The sequence below is a fragment of the Thermobia domestica genome, chromosome 16 (genome assembly GCF_964235325.1).
Source record: "Thermobia domestica chromosome 16, izTheDome1.hap1.1, whole genome shotgun sequence".
NCBI lineage: Eukaryota > Metazoa > Arthropoda > Insecta > Zygentoma > Lepismatidae > Thermobia > Thermobia domestica.
Window position 1 is genome coordinate 128,107,939 of NC_137469.1, and position 23,305 is coordinate 128,131,243.

Genomic DNA, 23,305 nt, shown 5'->3' on the forward strand with positions numbered 1-23,305 from the left:
CGATCGTGATCAGAATAACTGTTAATAACAAAGGTATTATAGCCTCTCTGTAGAATAGTTTACGATTTTATATGTTAAAAACTAATTATATACTGTATGCCTCACTGCATATCAAAAAAGATCAGGAAGGTTAACTTAAACTGGAGAGTTTCTTCAAAGCATATGATTCCACTTTTGGATATTTCATTTAGATACGCCTTCAACATCAGAATATTAAAATCGTTTCAATAGGTTTCCAACTCACTTCAAAGATGTAAATGCATTTCAAATATTTTCCACTATTTTTTCTATTACAAACGGTCTAAGAACAAGTAGTCAATCCATATATTTTAACTCGCATTGTCTTGCTCCACAGATTTACACGAGCTTTAAATACTATCCATTAATCTTATCTGTTATGAAAGGCCTAAGAACGAACAGTAATCTACTGTTTTTATAAAAAAAAATCTCTTAAGATATTCGAACGTGCTTCGAACATTTTTTCATTCATTTCTCCATGAACGTTCTAAGAGTGAGTAAGTAATCGACAGGGTCTTAACTCTCATCAGTGATCTACATGTGGTTCAAATAGTTTTACTAGTCATATGTATTGTGAAAGGTTTAAAAACGAGTAGCCATTCCACTGGGCTTTCAACTATCTATCAGACATTTACATATGTTTCAAACTTATTCGTCAGTCTTATCTATAACGAGAGGCTTAGAACGAGTAGCCAATTCATTGTGTTTTCAATTCGTTTCAACTCGCTTCAAAGACTTATACATGAGTTTCAAAAGGTTTCCATTAATCTTATGTGTTTTAGCTATTAACGTAGTACTGTATAAACAAACGAGTATAACCTCTTTGAAGCCACTCTTCAAAGCAAATAAGTAGTAGAAAATGGATCGATCTGGGCCAGTTTTAGCCAACTCACAAGCCCCTGGGAAAATGACCACCGTGCACCTGCCCCTGGGAAAATGACCAATGAGCCCACGGCCTTTTACGACCTCCATTTTAGGGGTGAATTCATTCCCTTTTATGACCACTTTTTAGGGGGTGTATTCGTTCTCTTTTACGAGCACATTTTAGGGGGTGAATTCATTCCCTTTTATGAGCATATTTTCCAACCCCTATGAACAAACAGCAGAACATCAGACTACGTAACATAACGAACATACAGAAGAGCAAATTGAACTCGTTCCCTTTTATGAACACTTTTTCAGGGGTGAACTCGTTTCCTTTTATGAGCATATTTTTCAACCCCTATTTTAACATAGGAGATAACACATACGATTACGAACACATAGAAGAACAGATAACACATAACACTACGTAACACACAGCAGAACAGATAACACATAAGAGTACGTAACATAACAAGGGTGTACTCGTTCTCTTTTATGAGCATATTTTTCAACCCCTATTTTAACATAGCAGAAATTACACTGACACTACGTAACACACAGCAGAACAGATAACACAAAAGAGTACGTAACATAACAAGGGTGAACTCGTTCCCTTTTATGAGCATATTTTTCAACCCCTATTTTAACATAGCAGAAATTACACTGAGACTATGAACACACAACAGAACAGATAATACATAGCACAGCTAATAAAAGAACATGGCTTATTTTTTAACCCCTATTTTAACATAGCAGAAATTACACTGAGACTATGAACACACAGCAGAACAGATAATACATAGCACAGCTAATAAAAGAGCATGGCTTATTTTCCAACCCTTATTTTAACATAGCAGAAATTACACTGAGACTATGAACACATAGCAGAGCATAAGACTACGTAACACAGAACAACCTCCATTTTAGGGGTGGACTCGTTCTCTTTTATGAGCATATTTTTCAACCCCTATTTTAACATAGCAGAAGACTACGAACACATAGCAGAGGTGTATTCGTTTTCAACCCCTTAGCATAAGACTATGCAACATAGCAGTTACGAACACATAGTAGAGCAGATAATAAACACAACAACCTCCATTTTAGGGGTGAATTTATTCCCTTTTATGAGCATATTTTCCAACCCCTATTTCAACATGACAGAGACTACGAAACATGGCGGACATAGCAACAGGGGGTATATTCATTTTCTCCACCCCTAATGAAATTACATAGGAGAGCAGATAATACATAAGATTCGTTCCCTTTTATGAACACTTTTTAGGGGGTGAACTCGTTCCCTTTTATGATTACTTTTTCAACCCCTATTTTGAACATTTTAACATAGCAGAAATGACATAAGCATGTCCTCAAACTACTGACCATCGTAAACAAAGGTCAAACTCGAAAATGGATCCACATATTGAGATGGTGTTTCCATATTTAGTAATTGGTCATCGACTACCACAAGTTCCAAAATAATGATCATCAAGGTCAAAGGTCAAAACTCGAAAACGGGGCCAAATATCGAAGTGGTGTTTCCACATATAGTAATTGGTCATCAACTAGTACAAGTTCCAAAATAATGACCATCGAGGTCAAAGGTCAAAACTCGAAAATGGAGTCAAATATCGAAGTGGTGTTTCCACATTTAGCAAGAGGTCATCAACTACTACAAGTTCCAAAATAATGACCATCGAGGTCAAAGGTCAAAACTCGAAAACGAAGCAACGTATTGAGGTGCTGTTTTCAAATCTAGTAACTGGTCATCAACTACTACAAGTTTCAAAAATAATGACCATCGAGGTCAAAGGTTAAATATTTAAAACCTAATAACTTGAAAACGGAGCCAAATATTGAGGTGCTGTTTCCACATTTAGTAATTGGTCATCAGGTACCACAAGTTCCAAAATAGTGGCCATCTAGGTCAAAGGTCAACATACTTAAAACCCAATAACTCGAAAACGGATCCACATATTGAGGTGCTGTTTCCACATTTAGCCAGAGGTCATCAACTAGTACAAGTTCCAAAATAATGATAATCAAAGTCAAAGGTCAAAACTCGAAAATGGGTCCACATATTGAGGTGCTGTTTCCACATTTAGCAAGAGGTCATCAACTACTACAAGTTCCAAAATTAATGACCATCGAGGTCAAAGGTCAATCTCGTAAATGAAACCACATATTGAGATAACGTTTCCTCATTTAGTAAATTTGTGTGATCTATTCAATTTTGTACAAAGCAGAAAAAAAGTGAAGAAGGAATAAATTTGAGAACATAATTTTAACTAGCGCAGAATTTCTGTACCTTTTTGGGCTATTCAAAAGAAAGCAAACATATGCCATATTAACTAGCTGAGAATTATTTAAGCAAAACGAAGAAAGCGAACATGGACCATTTTACTCAAATTTGGATGGAGTATTTATCTTTGTATGAACCAGAAAAAAATGAAGAAGGTCCGTTTTGACTAGTTCAATATTTCTGTACAATTTTGTACTCCCCAAATAATCACAAGAAAATCAAAGAAGGGTCATTTTATACCTTTTTTGTGCTATTCAAATAATAGAGGGAACAAATTTCAGTGGTCTATTTTATTTTTGTACCAATCAGAAGAAAAGCAAAGATATGCCATTCTCAGACTTTTATACCATTTTGTACTACTCCAATAAACGAAGGAATACCAACCAGAAAAAAAGAAGTGAAGATCAGGTGGATTATTTTCTTTTGTACCAACTGGAAAAGAGAAGAAGAGCTATTTTAACTAGCTCATTATGTACTGTTTAAACAAACGAAAATTGAGCATTATGTAACTTTTGAACTACTGAAATGTTCTATTTTTGTATTAATTAGAAAAAACCGAAGAAGGGTCATTTTTAACAAGTTCATAATTTCGATGTTCTACTTTTTATACCAACGAGAAAAAATGAACTAGCTGAATATACGAAATAATAAATTTAAGTGACCTATTCAATTTTGTACTACTCAAATAAATAATGGAGTATTTAGTTTTGCACCATTTTGGAGTATTCAAATAAACAAAGGAATTATAACTTGTGTCAACTCTAAAATTAATTAAACGAAGTAATGCATTTGAAAAACCGAAGTTGAGTATTTTATACCATTTTGTATTATTTCAACAAACAAAGGAATAAGCAAAAACAAAGGATCATTTTATATCATTTTAAACTAGTCTAATAAACGAAGGCATAAATATGAGTGAGCTATTTAATTTTGTAGTTGAGTATTTTAACGAAAGAACAAAATTGTACTAACCAGAAAAAACCGAAGAAGGCCCATTTTAACTAACTGAGAATTTCTGTACCTTTTTGTAAATTTGAGTGGCCTGTTTTTTGTACTAACCAGAAAAATCGAAGAAGGTCCAATTTAGCTAACTCAGAATTTATATACCTTTATACTAGCTCAATGAACGAAAGAACAAATTTGGGTGTTCTACTTTTTTATACCAAACAAAGAAGAACCATTTTAACTAGCTCAAACACAATTTTAACTAGCGCAGAATTTATGTAACGCAAAAATTAATTTGGATGGAGTAACAAGAAACAAAGCAAAGATATGTCATATTAAATATTTAAATAAACGAGGGGATAAATTTAAGTGATCTATTCCATTTTGTACCCATGAAAAGTGTCATTTTAACTGGCTAGAATTTGAGTGGTCTAAAAAAGGCGAAGAAGGACTATTTTATATAATTTTACTACTCAAATAAACAATGGAGTATTTAGTTTTGTACCACCGAGAAAAACAAAGAAATTGTACCATTTTGGAGTATTCAAATAAACAAAGGACTTATAATTTGTGTCAACTCTAAAAAGGACCATTTTATACTAGTCTAATAAACGAAGGTATAAATATGTGTGACCTGTTTTTTGTACTAACCAGAAAAATCGAACTCTTTTTATACCAATCAAAGAAGAACCATTTAGGCTAGCTGAGTATTTTATACCATTTTGTACTACTCAAATAAACGAAAGAAAAAGCGAAAAAAGATCATTTTAACTAGCTCAGAATTTATATACATTTTGTACTAATCAAATAAATGAAGGAATAAAATTTGGATGGACTATTTTCTTATGTACCAACAAAAAATGGAGCAAATTTGAATGGCATACATACTTTTGTATTAACGACAAAAAACCTATTCACTTTTGTACTAAGCAGAAAAATTTGCATTAAAAAAGCGAAGAAGGTAAAATTTAAATAACTCAGTATTTATGTACCTTTTTGTACTACTAAAATAAACGAAGGAATAAAATTGGATGTTCTACCTTTTATACTAATCAGAAGAAAACGGAGAAGGGTCATTTTATTTAATTTTGTAGTACTCAAATATACAAAGGTATAAATCTGTGAGACCCATTCAGTTTTGTACTAACCAGAAAATTTGTTGGCTTTTTTAGGAAGACCATTTTATCTTTTGTATTACTCAAATAAAGAAACCTATTCAGATTTGCCGGCTTATTAAAAAGTGAATAAATTTCTATGTTCTACTTTTTTGCGCTAATCATTTTCTTGTACTCTAAAGCAAAGAGAGACCATTTTTAACTAGCTTAGAATGTATGTGCCTTTTTGTAACGAAGGAACAAATTTGAGTGGCCTATATGTATATCAATCAGAAGGAGGGTCATTTTAACTAATCCTGCTGCGAGTAGATCAATTAGTACATAGATTAAAAAATAAAACAGTATGGCATTAAAGTAAAACGAATTGCGACTTAATAGCCTAAATAATTCATTTTCGAATACATACGGATTAAACCACTATGTTAAAAAATATTACTTTCTCCTTATGCTTATTTGGAGCAGACTTAAGAGGACCAAGCATTATTTTAAACTCCTATTCTAGCCAATCAGTATTTAGAAACCCACTAGTAGGACGTCGATTTATCGTTTGCAGTAAACCTGTTATGCTTTAGTAAACAAAGTCCATTTTGAATTATAACTTTAAAAACATACTCTTATGACCACCTTTTATACAACAAACAAGCTTCTTAGCCTCACTTCAGAAATTAGAAAACAAATTCTTTCTTCTACGCTCTTCAGCATACATTTGTTGTGTTTTTAGCTCTTTCAATTCTTGCATTCTAGACCAAGAGCAACAAGATTCGATTCTCACGATCTTCTGTTTTATCCTACAACTTTACTTTGGAAATTACCCCAATAAGCATCGGTTAACTTTATCCATATCTGTAAAATATTTTTTGGTGTGTAAAATTGGATCCACTCATCAGTATAGTAGTTAAAGATAATTGCTTCCAATCTCGTAATACCCTGTAAACGTTTGTCTGAACAATGAACAAAATCAATTAGATGTAAATTTTAATGGAAGAATTACCTGTATTCCATTTAAGACAATCTACACCCACGGAATCATCGTTGTTACAAATAGTGTTAATAGGTTTGTCCTTCCATTCAAAAATTAAAATACCTGCAACATCTTGTGTAATATTCTGTTTGTAAATTTTTCTATTAGTACATCTGCTAATTCCATCCTAATACTTCTTACTTATATCTCCCAAATACTTTTGCACAATTTGTTGTACAGCTCTTTCCCATTTAATTTAACCTTAAATCTGAGAAATTAGATGGTATAAATGTGTTCGCAACATTGTCGCAGAATGGTGGTGTAATTGGTTCACCACTACCAAATTGTTATCTTTACCTAATAACTCTCTGAGATTTTAGTAGTACAAAATGGTATAAAATACTCAGCTAGCCTAAATGGTTCTTCTTTGATTGGTATAAAAAGAGTTCGATTTTTCTGGTTAGTACAAAAAACAGGTCACACATATTTATACCTTCGTTTATTAGACTAGTTTAAAATGGTCCTTTTTAGAGTTGACACAAATTATAAGTCCTTTGTTTATTTGAATACTCCAAAATGGTACAATTTCTTTGTTTTTCTCGGTGGTACAAAACTAAATACTCCATTGTTTATTTGAGTAGTAAAATTATATAAAATAGTCCTTCTTCGCCTTTTTTAGACCACTCAAATTCTAGCCAGTTAAAATGACACTTTTCATGGGTACAAAATGGAATAGATCACTTAAATTTATCCCCTCGTTTATTTAAATATTTAATATGACATATCTTTGCTCTGTTTCTTGTTACTCCATCCAAATTAATTTTTGCGTTACATAAATTCTGCGCTAGTTAAAATTGTGTTTGAGCTAGTTAAAATGGTTCTTCTTTGTTTGGTATAAAAAAGTAGAACACCCAAATTTGTTCTTTCGTTCATTGAGCTAGTATAAAGGTATATAAATTCTGAGTTAGCTAAATTGGACCTTCTTCGATTTTTCTGGTTAGTACAAAAAACAGGCCACTCAAATTTACAAAAAGGTACAGAAATTCTCAGTTAGTTAAAATGGGCCTTCTTCGGTTTTTTCTGGTTAGTACAATTTTGTTCTTTCGTTAAAATACTCAACTACAAAATTAAATAGCTCACTCATATTTATGCCTTCGTTTATTAGACTAGTTCAAAATGATATAAAATGATCCTTTGTTTTTGCTTATTCCTTTGTTTGTTGAAATAATACAAAATGGTATAAAATACTCAACTTCGGTTTTTCAAATGCATTACTTCGTTTAATTAATTTTAGAGTTGACACAAGTTATAATTCCTTTGTTTATTTGAATACTCCAAAATGGTGCAAAACTAAATACTCCATTATTTATTTGAGTAGTACAAAATTGAATAGGTCACTTAAATTTATTATTTCGTATATTCAGCTAGTTCATTTTTTCTCGTTGGTATAAAAAGTAGAACATCGAAATTATGAACTTGTTAAAAATGACCCTTCTTCGGTTTTTTCTAATTAATACAAAAATAGAACATTTCAGTAGTTCAAAAGTTACATAATGCTCAATTTTCGTTTGTTTAAACAGTACATAATGAGCTAGTTAAAATAGCTCTTCTTCTCTTTTCCAGTTGGTACAAAAGAAAATAATCCACCTGATCTTCACTTCTTTTTTTCTGGTTGGTATTCCTTCGTTTATTGGAGTAGTACAAAATGGTATAAAAGTCTGAGAATGGCATATCTTTGCTTTTCTTCTGATTGGTACAAAAATAAAATAGACCACTGAAATTTGTTCCCTCTATTATTTGAATAGCACAAAAAAGGTATAAAATGACCCTTCTTTGATTTTCTTGTGATTATTTGGGGAGTACAAAATTGTACAGAAATATTGAACTAGTCAAAACGGACCTTCTTCATTTTTTCTGGTTCATACAAAGATAAATACTCCATCCAAATTTGAGTAAAATGGTCCATGTTCGCTTTCTTCGTTTTGCTTAAATAATTCTCAGCTAGTTAATATGGCATATGTTTGCTTTCTTTTGAATAGCCCAAAAAGGTACAGAAATTCTGCGCTAGTTAAAATTATGTTCTCAAATTTATTCCTTCTTCACTTTTTTTCTGCTTTGTACAAAATTGAATAGATCACACAAATTTACTAAATGAGGAAACGTTATCTCAATATGTGGTTTCATTTACGAGATTGACCTTTGACCTCGATGGTCATTAATTTTGGAACTTGTAGTAGTTGATGACCTCTTGCTAAATGTGGAAACAGCACCTCAATATGTGGACCCATTTTCGAGTTTTGACCTTTGACTAATTACTAAATGTGGAAACAGCACCTCAATATTTGGCTCCGTTTTCAAGTTATTAGGTTTTAAATATTTAACCTTTGACCTCGATGGTCATTATTTTTGAAACTTGTAGTAGTTGATGACCAGTTACTAGATTTGAAAACAGCACCTCAATACGTTGCTTCGTTTTCGAGTTTTGACCTTTGACCTCGATGGTCATTATTTTGGAACTTGTAGTAGTTGATGACCTCTTGCTAAATGTGGAAACACCACTTCGATATTTGACTCCATTTTCGAGTTTTGACCTTTGACCTCGATGGTCATTATTTTGGAACTTGTACTAGTTGATGACCAATTACTATATGTGGAAACACCACTTCGATATTTGGCCCCGTTTTCGAGTTTTGACCTTTGACCTTGATGATCATTATTTTGGAACTTGTGGTAGTTGATGACCAATTACTAAATATGGAAACAACATCTCAATATGTGGTTCCGTTTTCGAGTTTTGACCTTTGACCTCGATGGTCATTATTTTGGAACTTGTAGTAGTTGATGACCTCTTGCTAAATGTGGAAACAGCACCTCAATATGTGGCTCAGTTTTCATGTTATTAGGTTTTAAGTATGTTGACCTTTGACCTCGATGGTCACTATTTTTGGAACTTGTAGTAGTTGATGACCTCTTGCTAAATGTGGAAACAGCACCTCAATATGTGGATCCATTTTCGAGTTATTTGGTTCTAAGTATGTTGACCTTTGACCTCGATGGCCACTATTTTGGAACTTGTAGTAGTTGATGACCAGTTACTAGATTTGGAAACAGCACCTCAATATGTGGATCCATTTAAGAGTTATTGGGTTTTAAGTATGTTGACCTTTGACCTCGATGGCCACTATTTTGGAACTTGTGGTACCTGATGACCAATTACTAAATGTGGAAACAGCACCTGAGTATGTGGCTCCGTTTTCGAGATAGTAGGTTTTAAGTATGTTGACCTTTGACCTCGATGACCACTATTTTTGGAACTTGTGGTACCTGATGACCAGTTACTAGATTTGGAAACAGCACCTCAATATGTGGATCCATTTAAGAGTTATTGGGTTTTAAGTATGTTGACCTTTGACCTCGATGGCCACTATTTTGGAACTTGTGGTACCTGATGACCAATTACTAAATGTGGAAACAGCACCTCAATATGTGGATCCATTTTCGAGTTTTTTGGTTTTAAGTATTTTGGCCTTGACCTCGATGACCACTAATTTTGGAACTTGTGGTACCTGTTGACCAATTACTAAATGTGGAAACAGCACCTCGATATGTTGTTTCGTTTTCGAGTTTGACCTTTGTTTACGATGGTCAGTAGTTTGAGGACATGCTTATGTCATTTCTGCTATGTTAAAATGTTCAAAATAGGGGTTGAAAAAGTAATCATAAAAGGGAACGAGTTCACCCCCTAAAAAGTGTTCATAAAAGGGAACGAATCTTATGTATTATCTGCTCTCCTATGTAATTTCATTAGGGGTGGAGAAAATGAATATACCCCCTGTGCTATGTCCGCCATGTTTCGTAGTCTCTGTCATGTTGAAATAGGGGTTGGAAAATATGCTCATAAAAGGGAATAAATTCACCCCTAAAATGGAGGTTGTTGTGTTTATTATCTGCTCTACTATGTGTTCGTAACTGCTATGTTGCATAGTCTTATGCTAAGGGGTTGAAAACGAATACACCTCTGCTATGTGTTCGTAGTCTTCTGCTATGTTAAAATAGGGGTTGAAAAATATGCTCATAAAAGAGAACGAGTCCACCCCTAAAATGGAGGTTGTTGTGTGTTACGTAGTCTTATGCTCTGCTATGTGTTCATAGTCTCAGTGTAATTTCTGCTATGTTAAAATAAGGGTTGGAAAATAAGCCATGCTCTTTTATTAGCTGTGCTATGTATTATCTGTTCTGCTGTGTGTTCATAGTCTCAGTGTAATTTCTGCTATGTTAAAATAGGGGTTGAAAAATATGCTCATAAAAGGGAACGAGTTCACCCTTGTTATGTTACGTACTCTTTTGTGTTATCTGTTCTGCTGTGTGTTACGTAGTGTCAGTGTAATTTCTGCTATGTTAAAATAGGGGTTGAAAAATATGCTCATAAAAGAGAACGAGTACACCCTTGTTATGTTACGTACTCTTATGTGTTATCTGTTCTGCTGTGTGTTACGTAGTGTTATGTGTTATCTGTTCTTCTATGTGTTCGTAATCGTATGTGTTATCTCCTATGTTAAAATAGGGGTTGAAAAATATGCTCATAAAAGGAAACGAGTTCACCCCTGAAAAAGTGTTCATAAAAGGGAACGAGTTCAATTTGCTGTTCTGTATGTTCGTTATGTTACGTAGTCTGATGTTCTGCTGTTTGTTCATAGGGGTTGGAAAATATGCTCATAAAAGGGAACGAGTTCACCCCCTAAAATGTGCTCGTAAAAGGGAACGAGTACACCTCCTAAAAGGTGCTCATAAAAGGGAACAAATTCACCCCTAAAATGGAGGTCGTAAAAGACCGTGGGTTGACAGTTCACGATGCTCGATTTCTCGTATCCTCCCTGTGTCCTCCGGCATAGTGTGTCAGGCGGCACTGGGAAACTCGTTGTCTGCTTCAGGCGGGACCGAGAAAGTGGGTAGAGGGTCAGTGGCGCAGAAGCCTCATTTTACTACTACTCAAATAATTCACAACGTGTACTAATTGGTGCGCTAGGAAGAGTATATTCGATATTTAGAGTATAATTAATTAAATGTTTGTAATACTAGACTTAAACAACTAAACTTGTATTTATCTTTTACAGTCTTCACACTATCCAGAACAAGATCTATGACGGTAAGATCATATCTGTAGGTAATAGCCAGTAACTCCAAATAAGGGTTCTGGGATGAAGGTAAAAAGCAACTAAGATAGAAAGAGCAGAAAGAAGCATACAATTCAGTTTGAGAACTAAAGCTTTCGTACAACATTACCGGTACTCGATATAACTTTCACACTAGTCCCGATGTCAACCATGTAATCTAGTTCCATTTTGGTTGTTCACTTATCATTGAGTCACTACCTGCTTCCAAAGATCAGTTTAATCAACGTTGCTGATAATATACCTCTCAGCTAAGGCTGACATCATCCTTCAAACTGGTAATGCTTATTTAAAATAATGATAGTAAGATCACCCATCTGAATGGTTAGCAAAAACTACTAATCGCCTTTGATATTATTATCTTGCGAAATCAAAAGGAAGGAAACCATATAATTCAGTAAATTCCTGTGTGATAGGGTGAAGTAACATCCTTATATCAGTTTACATATTTTTACTTGTATACCTTAAGAAATATGTTTTGCATTAACACTGCTCAAATTCGCTCACATATTTCGATGCTTATGAGAAAAGCAATTTATAAGTGGGAATTCATATTTTCTGCCTAATGCACCCGTTGTGATAATCAAAACAGAGTTATACTGTCTTTTGGCAGCTGTTTTAATTCCTTCCAACTGATCTTCGGCAAGGTGTTGGGAAATTTCCATCCGTGAAAACAAAATACTTGGTATAGTATGAACAAGTGTCATTCAATCTAAAATAGTTACTTGATTTTTGAATGGTTTCGGTACTTCTACCTTGAAAAGAAAATGCGTTTGTTCACTCATTTAGTTTATCTGCGGGAAGATTTTACAATGATTGTAGCTTTTCTTTGTTTTTCTAGCATTAGAGCAAAGTTCTTTGTATAACTTTAAGCATCATTGCAAACCTAACCAAAGAAAGATATCAAATCGTTGTGGGCAAAACTATGATCTTAATGCCTCTCGGAGTATGGGTGTAATACTTCTCTAAGTATGTTTCCGAACTAAAACCTTTCGAAAAAAAGGTTGAAGTTTTTAATCCCTTGTAACTTTGTTCATATCTTTTCAAAATACGTCATATCACTATCATAGTGTTGGACACTAAAGTACGTTGGAAGTCTATTCTCTTGTCAGTATCACTTGCATTATTAATGCTGTAAAAGGATTTCAAAATTAGGATGTTTGTGACGCCATCGCGTCCTTTGTCTCTAAGACTTCATAATAAATGTACCATTGTAAATTTTCGCTTAATATGAATGACGTAGTACCATTCGAAAGTATAAAACTTTATATTGGGTAGGTAACAATGTTTGGTAATTTTTCAGAGTATGTCAAGCAATGTTTTTTTCTGTTCATATTTACATCGTACAGAATTTCACCAAATCTATTAGTATAAAAGTTGAAAGGGAGCTTCGAAATAAATGGTTCAACTTGTATATAAATTGCTATTAATCAAAAATAAAGTTAGAGTTGTGCTTTGTACGGATTAACGATATATTAGTTGTATAAGCAGATATGTTACTTTGTAAAGTATTCAATAAAAATACTTTTTTATGAAAAGAAAAAACTATATTTTACTATTATAAACATGAAAATAAGATAGGAATAATATTCAATTGCAATATAAGTTTGAAAAGCAATATACACGAGTAAACCTATAAAGATATTATTGTATCAATATTGCGTCCTTGTAAACGCTGAGAAAAGATAGAACGTTAACCTCACTATTAAGTTCATTACGGTATCTTCGTACTGAAAATAACTTGTAATTATACTAATACCATGTTGTTTAAAGACAAAATATCAGCTATTGGAACATTTTACACGTTGTATAATAATATGTTTCACATAAAACGAAATTATATATGTATTTGAAACGAAATTGTATATATATTTGTATGAAAACACTACTCTAGACATATAAATTAGCACGCAGAAGAAATGTTTATATATGTTTGCACCCGTGCACGTATACCTCGAAATTATAACTTGCTTTCCGAATTGACACTAAGCTTGCATACTTCTGAACATTATGAATAGGTATACAAATGTTATGTTCAACATAGACATGAGCAAGAAACAAGTTAAAATCTACTCTGGAATGAATTGAAAAGAATTTAGTTATTGGATGATAAGAAAGTAATAATCATGGATTACAATTGAAAAGGTAAATTAAACATAATAATGTAATGTATTCAAATCGTCATACTATGAAAAATAATAATTCCTACTTCTTACTTACATATCCGAGTTTTACATGATAACATAAAATAAGATATAGATTCTAATTTTTCAATGTTGTAGTTTAGTAAAAAAAATTAGGCTTTTTACAAATATGAAAACCCAGTTTCCGTCAGTATTTCGGTTATTTACTCTGGACTACACTTGAAAAATATGTTTTATACGCATGAAATAATACGTAATCTTACTCACTTCTAGGAAAAATAATTATTTAATCTTTGTTGATTATATAATTATATTTTATTTTCTCTGTATTTTTGCTTACCAGGAAGGCAAAATTCGTGTTTATGATTCAGATGAAAAACATTTAATGTTTAAAGACATTTCTAGTAAAATAAGCGAGCCTCAACAACATACCTGATACGTCAAATGATAATGGGTTATGTTTCCACCAATATGAGATGGAGGATCCCACCGAACTTGAAAATCTTTTGACGAATGCTTAGTGATTCTTAAGTTTGTGACCTCCGTAGAGACTGAAAGAAATCATACGTTTACAATGTAGAAAGAAAAATTCCATAAAACTTGATAAAATAAATAGATTTTAATTATATTCCATATAACTTATTAATTATATTCCACTAAACAGATTTATTACCTAAAACTTTATGAAATGAAGAGTAAACAATTAATTAAAAGTTTATCGTTTTAGTACAGGTTTTACAAGTTAACAAACAAACTTTGATAATTTCTCTCTGTATGTCCATTTGTGTATTTTTTAGAATAAAATTATCTAAGTCTATGCCCCAAACACGGAGATTCAATGATGCCGCATTCACAAAAGTTATCCACTGACTTCTGTTCTTAACCAACTGGATCCAATTTCTACTTTGTATTCCTATTTCTACGAGATCCAGACATCTCCCTCCCATCGGCGCATAAGTTTTCTTATGATCTTTTTCTGATCGGGTTTCCAGTTATAATTTTGAAACATTTTCACTTTTTCCGTTTCGTTTGCATGATTTGTCCACCTGAACCTTCTAAACTTGATGACCCTAAGAATTTGCATGAGGTACGAATATAAACATGTCATTAAGTTTCATGAGGACACTTTATATTTGTAATAGTATTTTGATAACAGGCAGTTTTTGACATAGCTGCTAAAATATATCGACCGTTTTTTGAAAATATACGTCTAGCTAAATCTTCGTCATGTGATTACACAAATAAAATACGTATTGAAGAAAAAAGGTAAATAACTTCTCCTACACATATTTATAGATGATACGTTAGAAAGTAGCCAATAACATACAAACATACCTCCAGATCCTGTAGTGACAATGACTATCTTGGAGAAGCTGGAATATCCCTTGACAGTATTAGCTCTAACTTTTATCTTATAGCGTGTATTGGGAATCAATTTTGAAAATTTTGCTGTTCTAAGTTCCTGTTTGCTGAATAGAGTCCATTTCCAGTCTTCCAATATGTAAATTTCATAATTCATAACAGCGCATGTGACAAATTCTGTACCACGAAGCTAAAATATAATAAACATGATCTTAATATATATTTACTTCTATGCAATACTAACTTATGCATTTTTATCATTTATAGTATTATGTTATACACTAGCTTAGGCAGAATTATGTTTCGAGAGGCTTTTGGTAGCCTTGCTCTAGGGAAAAATATTTAAAAACTATCACGTTAAAGCAGGGATGCAAATAACCACTTGCCCACTCATCCCGGGCGAGTGGGTCATCCATGCGGGCGAGCTTTCTAATTTAATAATTATTTATTTCAAACAGTAAAGACTAGGATATAGGCACGTAGCTCTAACTATAGCTAAATGTTGTTGCTTATTTGCATGCCTGCGTTAAAGCCTCACTTTTAATATGAGTTTAAGTAATTTTATTTATGAATATCTTCAATTTGTGTTCTATAAAAGTATATTTAACCAGACAAATTTTACTTAAATTGCAAGGAAAATAATTTCCGAAAGAATTTAGAAAAAATAAAACCAAGAGATCCACGTTTAGATATTGGATATATACTTTATAATGTAAAAATTAGTAGTATTGCCTGCTCTATGTACTTAAGTGTATCGTACAGACTTTTTCTCAAACTTCGGTAATTGACCTTGAGTCTGTAGTGCTCTGAACGGCCCACTTCTAGCTCTGTGTACATTTTATCTACAAACATATATGAGATGTGCCGGGATTTTGGATTTTAGTTAGAATGCAATCACTTATCTTTGTAGATTATTTTGATTTGACTTAGTCAGTTTAAATGATGTGTATATTAAGGAAGAAAAATGGCTTTCCATGTATTTCGACATAACATTTCTTTTGTTTACTTAATATATAACTGTAAATTGATGTTTAAATAAAAATATTGGGATACTGCATGGAGATCTACAATAATTTCATGAAAGAAGAAAGACTATCTGAATACACGATAGCATTTTTCTACGGATACACGATAGCAAGTTTCAATGTTACCGTTTAATAGAACGTAACACTGTGGTTAAAAAATACTTGCATTGTAATCATCATGGATCCACACAAAGAAAACAGTCGGTTAATCCAGCAGATAAATATTTTGCTCATTACCTACAAATTTTGTGCATTGAATACATGAGGTACTATCTAAATAGCGCTAGTAATTCATTTGCAAAAGATAATTTTTAAAAAGTACTAAATTTTCAATGCAGTCTATACCTTTCACGGCGTTAGTAGTGGAAAAAAGTTTGCCTTACACAGTCACAGACTTGTAGAATATTGAATTAACTTTAAAATTATATAAGCAATTTCGGCTTACCTCCCATGATACTTCGAAACCTCTTGCTGCTACGTTCATGAAATTAAAGTGAAAGTCAGGTTTTGGTACTGAAAAAAGTAAACATAATTGTAAGTGTGAGTTGCAAACCTCTTATCACTGAATATATTTAAACTTGCATGCTTTCTAAGTATTCAGAATAAAGTAACGTTATATTTCTAATCCTTTGAAAATCCAATCAGTCAACATCAATTATTATAGGTACATGCTTCTGATTAAATTACTCTTGCATACATACCCTTGATCAAATTGCCTTTCACATCCACATACGACATATTTATCACCACCCTTTTGGAATTTTCTCTCTCAGGTCAGTAATCCTTTAATTGGTTTAATCCAGCTTTCCACCTTTCCCTATAGGAAACGGGTACCATGATACTTCCTTCTTAATCTTCGGAAGGTATATATATATATATATATATATATATATATATATATATATATATATATATATATATATATATATATATATATATATATATATGGCCCACTCCAAATTCGGGAATTGTCAAAAGTAGAGATTGTTAGTTGTTCTCTAGGATTTTGGTATATATCATTGCAAATTTGACTTTTAGGCCTTGGATCCTTTCATGGGAAATGTCAAAATTATATATGTACATTGCCGTCGATACGGAAGATATCGAATACCATATTCAGCACCATCGCTGCAGTATGTCTGAAGTGGTTCTTCTGTTCACGCATAGCATGTTCATAGGCGGGTCGCATATCATCTACCGCGCAGTGGTTTCTTCAACTGGCTTCTTCACCTTGCTTGATGGGATCCAAATCACAGGACAAATCCGGTGAATGCACTGATTGCTCCAACTCTTTCTTTCCCCATCGCAGCAGTAGATCCTATACAGAAGCTGTCTTATGTGACTTTGCATCATTGTGCAGTTTGATTGCATTATGCAGTAGATACGGACTCTTCTGTCTAATGGCACGTAGTTGATGTCGCTGCAGGAAGTCTTTTAAACATGCTTATGTAACCATGGTCCCTCAGCGTCCATCGTTTCTCGTTCACCCACAACAGCACAGCACGTGACATATCAGCCCGTACACTTACAGGCCAGTTTGACTGTTTTATGCCTCTGGTTACTTGGCGTCCTCGCTGAAAAGCTGTTACAAATCTTGCAACAGCTCGATATGGCAGTGTTATTTCTCAAGGTTTCTGCCAATTTTTGATCACGCTCACTCGCATTTTCCTCTGGAGAACGGTTATTTTGATGTACGATCGCTCTTCCACTCTGGTCACTTCCATTCTAGACCATGATTGACTCATAACTATTTTCCCAGAGCTCAGCGCTCATCCAGTACAACAAGAACACAGAACCATCAATTGACCAGAGGGTAAAGTACTAATGTTAGACTTCCTTCTGCAGTCTACATTTTCCGTCCACATTTGCACATCGTTAAAAATTACTGGGTTGCCATGACTTGTTTTGAGGGTTTATCATAATGAGACGAATTTTGGTAGTATGTGCGTTAATGCGTATGTATATCACAAAATTACTTACGTTTTCTTTCATAATTTCTACCAACAAATTATCCATTAAGGATACACTCTCAGTTGCATATAGCACATTCTTAATACAGACTTCAATAGTCGAAATATTACTGAGTTACCATGACTTATTCTCTCACCCTCATATAATTTTATTTGTGATAATTTGATATACTTCTGCTGTTATTAAAATATATTCAAGATAATATAAGGTAATTTCCAACCTGTTTTCTTCCTAAGAGATGGAAATATCAAGTTTAGATTTAGTACTTATTAATAGTAAAATCAATTATATGAAATTATAGCAGATATTAAGTAAAACATGTTAGCACTTGCATAACACTCATATGGCACATACAAACACCATTTTTGGGCTTATGCCCAATTAAGTAGTTACCATTTCCATCCCCAAAAGCTAGATGAGTTTTGTCTAGATTGCATATTTAATTAGATAGTGTTATTAAACCGTAAATATAGCTAAACATAAAAACTATTTTTACATATCTAAATCTGTCACTAATCACAATTATAGAAATGAAAATTTGGCATAATAAATAACGCATTTTTTCTATTTGTAAAAATTAAATGTTGCAATACATTACTCATTTTTCCATACAAGAAACACTTTATTAATTTAGTTTAATTTGACATTGTACAGAACGAAATTTGAATGAAAACCACTTACTTTCACATTCGGTAGAAGCTTCTAACTCTGGTACGTTTTCTTGTTGATAGGCACTACCATCCGCATCAATTAAAATAATTCTGATGATGTACACTTTCCCTGGAAGTAATCCTGTCAGGTCTTTTACTCCAACGCCGCTTCCATAATCTCGAATTGCATATGGTGGCTGCTTCATCCACTCACGTTCACCTTTAAGCTTTAAAGAATGATAAACGAGTAACTAAATGATTTAAGATATTTTTTATTAAAAAGCAAAACCTGCACTGGAAGAGAACACAGTGGAAAAAAGACCCCGTTCAGAGCTTATGGAAATTCGGGTTCAGTTAAATTGGCTAGTATTTCAGAATATTGTGTACTTTGGTCCCCTGACGAAGCCCGAAAACCCCACGATTTTTAGATATCCGCTGATTATACTGTCCAACATGATTTTTACCGGGAAAATAAGAGCTGATTCTGAATGATTTTCGTGCGTAGAAAATGAAAATGACAACAATTATTGCACATCACGTCACAGTTCTGAGATATTGCATGATATATATTTTGCTCATACATGTAATTTACTGAAATGAAGAACGTAATGTAAGCCCAGTTAACCGTCAATAATCGAAGAGTGGAAGTTTAAAATACTTTGCCATAAGGACATTGTGCCCTCTCAAAGCGCTCGTATCTCTTTGTTCAAGTAGATAATTATAAGCAGTGTTGCTAACAACGTTACCAAAAATATCACTAAACGTACTGCCAAAAGTCGCTGAAAACCTTATTGTAATGGAAAGAATGCGAGTTTATTCGCTGTACATTTTAAAAGTCGCTAAATCCCTAGTTTAACAATAGTAAACGAAACAAATATCCTTTCTAAAATATGTTATCAAATCGCTAGATTTAGCGACAAAATCGCTAATTAAGAACACAAATTGTAAGCCATTTAGATTATAAATATTTCATTTATTTGGTCCCTCGCGCCGCATATCATTACGTTTTTTTTTTTCGTTTTTATAGCCCATCGATGATTCAGTGACAAAACCTATGCACCATCTTATCGCAATCAGCTTACCTTGAAAACAAATCCCTATGTGAGGTGTCAGAATTCGAAGAGTCATTTTGGACGAAACGTTTGAAAATATTCTACAAGGATCTGAGTTAACAGCTTGAGAGTCCTTTAAAAGCGTCGTACGCGGGTTTCTTGGAAAAAGAAAAGAAGAAAATTACGGAACACTGGTCTACAAAAACATGGGTGGCAGTACGACTTCAAAATTCATTTCCTTCATTCACATCTAGACTTTTTCCCTGACAATCTAGGAAATGTTAGAGATAAACAAGGGGATAGGTTTCACCAAGACATTTCCATGATTCAGAAGAGACACCAAGATCGTAAGGATCCTGCAATAATGGGAGACTATTGTAGGTTCCTTCTGGGCGAAAGTAAACAAGATTACAAGGCGCAGCACAAATGCAAGCGTTTGTAAGAAAGGTAAGACACATATCTCGTTAGGTATCAATGAAGTAGATATAGCCTGACAAAGGGAGACACTTAATAATGAAATCACCATAAGTTTGAATAGATATTTCCAAGGCCTTTTATAAACATCTTACCTCCGTTAACATTAAAGTTTTTCAATTCTTCTCTACGGCATCGGCGCAAATCTGTCTTCAACATTGGGGGGGACGGGTAAGACCGTTCATATATATGTATATATATATATATATATATATATATATATATATACAGTGGTCGAAGTGAGACGGTATGCGGTGGTATGCCATACCGCCTCTGGTTTTTCAGTAATGAGGACATACGTACCGTCTGTGGTTTTTCAGTGATCAAGACAATACTTAAATAGCCGGTATGTTGAGTCAAAATCATAATGAAACACACCGCCTCTGCTTTTTTTTTCACTTCGAACACTATATATATATATATATATATATATAAAAGCGATGTTCAAAATATTTATGAAGTTGAAAAGCAAAGATGCGAAGAATCAGGGGACAGAATTGTCTTCAGTGGCGTATTTAGGAGGCTATCGGGCTCAAGCTCCCCCCGAAATAAATTTGTTAGTTTTTCGCATTCCACGTACAACAATAATCCTTGTAACCATTTCTAAGAATGTCATTGACTTTCCATTTTCTTATGCTATTTGTTCAGAAATAATATTGTATTTGCCAAATTTCATTCCATGTAAGAACTGCGTCCTTTTGTTCTTTCTTTCGTCCTTTCTACTTTTCTGTTTCTTTTTCTTGACGTTACCTTCTTTCATTTCGTCTATCATACTTTATCGACTATTGTCAGTTGTGATTCAAGTCGGCCGTCATCAGTAACACCAAAACTAAGAGGAGTTGATAAGCGAAACTGGTGTTCCACACCAACTTGCGCGGATATCAACATGACAGGACTTTAGTTATTATAACAAAGAAAAAATTATATCGTTTAGTTATTTTTAAAAGAAGGAAATGTTTGAATTTTGAAAAATCAAAACGGGGTAATAATTAGCCCGGGAAATTAGGAAGGCCAAGAGGATGCTTCCTTTTTCTTGTGTGAATAGAATAAAGGATTAGATTCACTAATAAATTTTATATCATATCATATAGGATTTATTGGTTTGCAATTCTTGCCATTATAACTTCAATTTATGCATAAATTAAAATATATTTAATTCTCAAACTCAGAGGGGCAATTGCCTACTTCTTTCCTTGTATTGAGCATAGCCCCTCGAAACAAAATCCTAAATACGCCATTGGTTTTCTTCAACATTGGGAGGTGGGAGAAGGGAAATGAAGGGAAATGAAACTCATATTACGGTAGATAAATCTGATCAACTGTTGTAGAGTATATTATATATTAGGCGATGTAGATGAAGTAGTAATACATATCAGTATTACAAATCACTGCCGTGAACACATTCTGAAATCTGAATACATGCATATTTATAATTGGTATGTTTCTAATTAGGCATCCACAAAGATCCACGTTAAAATTGTTTTGTAATATCAATAATGACCTCCCAAAAACTATGAAGAAAGAATATCAATTATGTATGACGAAACAATACTTTTTGAGCAAAATGATGATAATCTCAATCAAGGACGCCGATTTCTCTGTAACTTTGGGGGGGGGGAGGCATTCATGAAAAATACATAAAACAATACATATAACAATAAAAATACATATTCATAAAAATACAGGGGGTCCACGTGAGCTTTTGAGGGGCCTCCGACCTCCCAGGATCGGCCCCCTTGATCTCAATAACATTGAAGGAATCATTACAGAAATCTAACGCATGTCATATACTCTTTAGTTAACAGATGTAACCTTAAGATTATGGAGAAAAATATTCCAGCAATTTAATTCTTTTCTTTGCTTACGAAGCATCCTCTCTCAAAAGAAAAATTGGGACACGCGGAAATACGTAGCAACAAACCATAGTTGGAACGAGCAGAAAAGAGAAAACAAGCAAAAATTACGTTGGCTACAAAATCCGAATGAAATAACTGCACAAAATTTCGTAGACATCAGGCGGGAAACTTCCAAAACTTTTAGAACAAAGAAACGCGATTTTTTGAAAGCTAAAATTTAGGAACTTGAAGATAATAGTAAAAATAAAAACATTCGGGACATGTATAAAGGGATCAACGAATTTAAGAAAGGCTATCAATCTCGTGCTTATATTAAAGAAAGCTGATGGAACAGTTCTCACTGATACAGATAGAATTTTAAAAAGATAGAAAGATTTCTTTAACGATTTGCTTAACACGCAGCAAAAACTAATGTGCGTCGAGAAAGGGAGATACACACCGCAGAAAAGTATATTCCAGAACCCAACCGAATAGAACTAGAAATCACTATAAAGAAATTAAAGAAACACAAATATCTGGGTGTAAACAAAATTCCGGCTGAGTCAATTTTACCTGGAGGCGAAAAATTGTGGAACAAGATACACAAACTCATTCTCCTTATCTACAATAAGGAAGAATTACCGCAAGAGTGGAAAGAATCAAACCTTGTTCGAATCAACAAGAAGGGCGACAAAATAATTATCTGACTGTAATAATTATCGAGGCATCTCTCTTCTGTCAACATCCTATAAAATCCTTTCAAACATTCTATTAGCAAGATTGACCTCATATGCAGATGAAATGATTTGAGATTATCAGTGTGGATTTAGACGAAATCGATCAACTATCGGCCAAATACTTACCATTCGCCAAATACTCGAAAAGAAGTGGGAATACAGTAGCCCGGTATATCAACTATTTATTGATTTTAGAAAGGCTTACGACTCGGTTAGGAAGGAAACAGTGTACAACGTTCTTACAGAATTTGGAATACCGAAAAAGCTAATAAGATCAATTAAGGCATGTTTAAATGAATCCCAAAGTGTAAAGTCCGGGCAGGAAAATTTTTGGCCACGAGCTTTCACGTCGAGAATGCCCTGAAACAAGGAGATGCGTTGTCGACATTATTATTTAATTTTGTGCTGGAATACGCTCTAAGGAAAATCAAAGATAGCAACCAGGGCCTACAATTGAACGGTATTCACCCGGTTATGGCATATGCTGATGATGTAAATTTAATAGGGGATGACAGGAGAACAATAGAAAGAAATGCACAGATCTTATTAAACGCTTGCAGGGGCATGGGTTTAGAAGCAAATGCAGAGAAAATTAAATACATGGAAGTATTAGTCGGGACCGTAATACGGTAAATTATGGATGCGTTAAAATATTAAATAATTCTCTTGATAAAGTGGATAC

General features: G+C 33.5%; 1 protein-coding gene across 4 annotated transcripts in view; it reads right to left on the reverse strand.

The window, feature by feature from the left end:
- LOC145673404 (uncharacterized) overlaps positions 1 to 23,305 on the reverse strand; it is a 491,254-nt gene that overhangs the window by 167,881 nt on the left and 300,068 nt on the right. For all 4 annotated transcript variants that reach the window (XM_081743072.1, XM_081743073.1, XM_081743074.1 and 1 more), the window contains 4 exons: positions 18,557 to 18,752; positions 16,350 to 16,417; positions 14,853 to 15,069; positions 13,950 to 14,068 (listed from right to left, as the gene is read on the reverse strand). In XM_081743072.1, the coding sequence (XP_081599198.1) occupies positions 13,950 to 14,068; positions 14,853 to 15,069; positions 16,350 to 16,417; positions 18,557 to 18,752 (600 nt within the window). The remainder of the gene's footprint in view (positions 1 to 13,949; positions 14,069 to 14,852; positions 15,070 to 16,349; positions 16,418 to 18,556; positions 18,753 to 23,305) is intronic.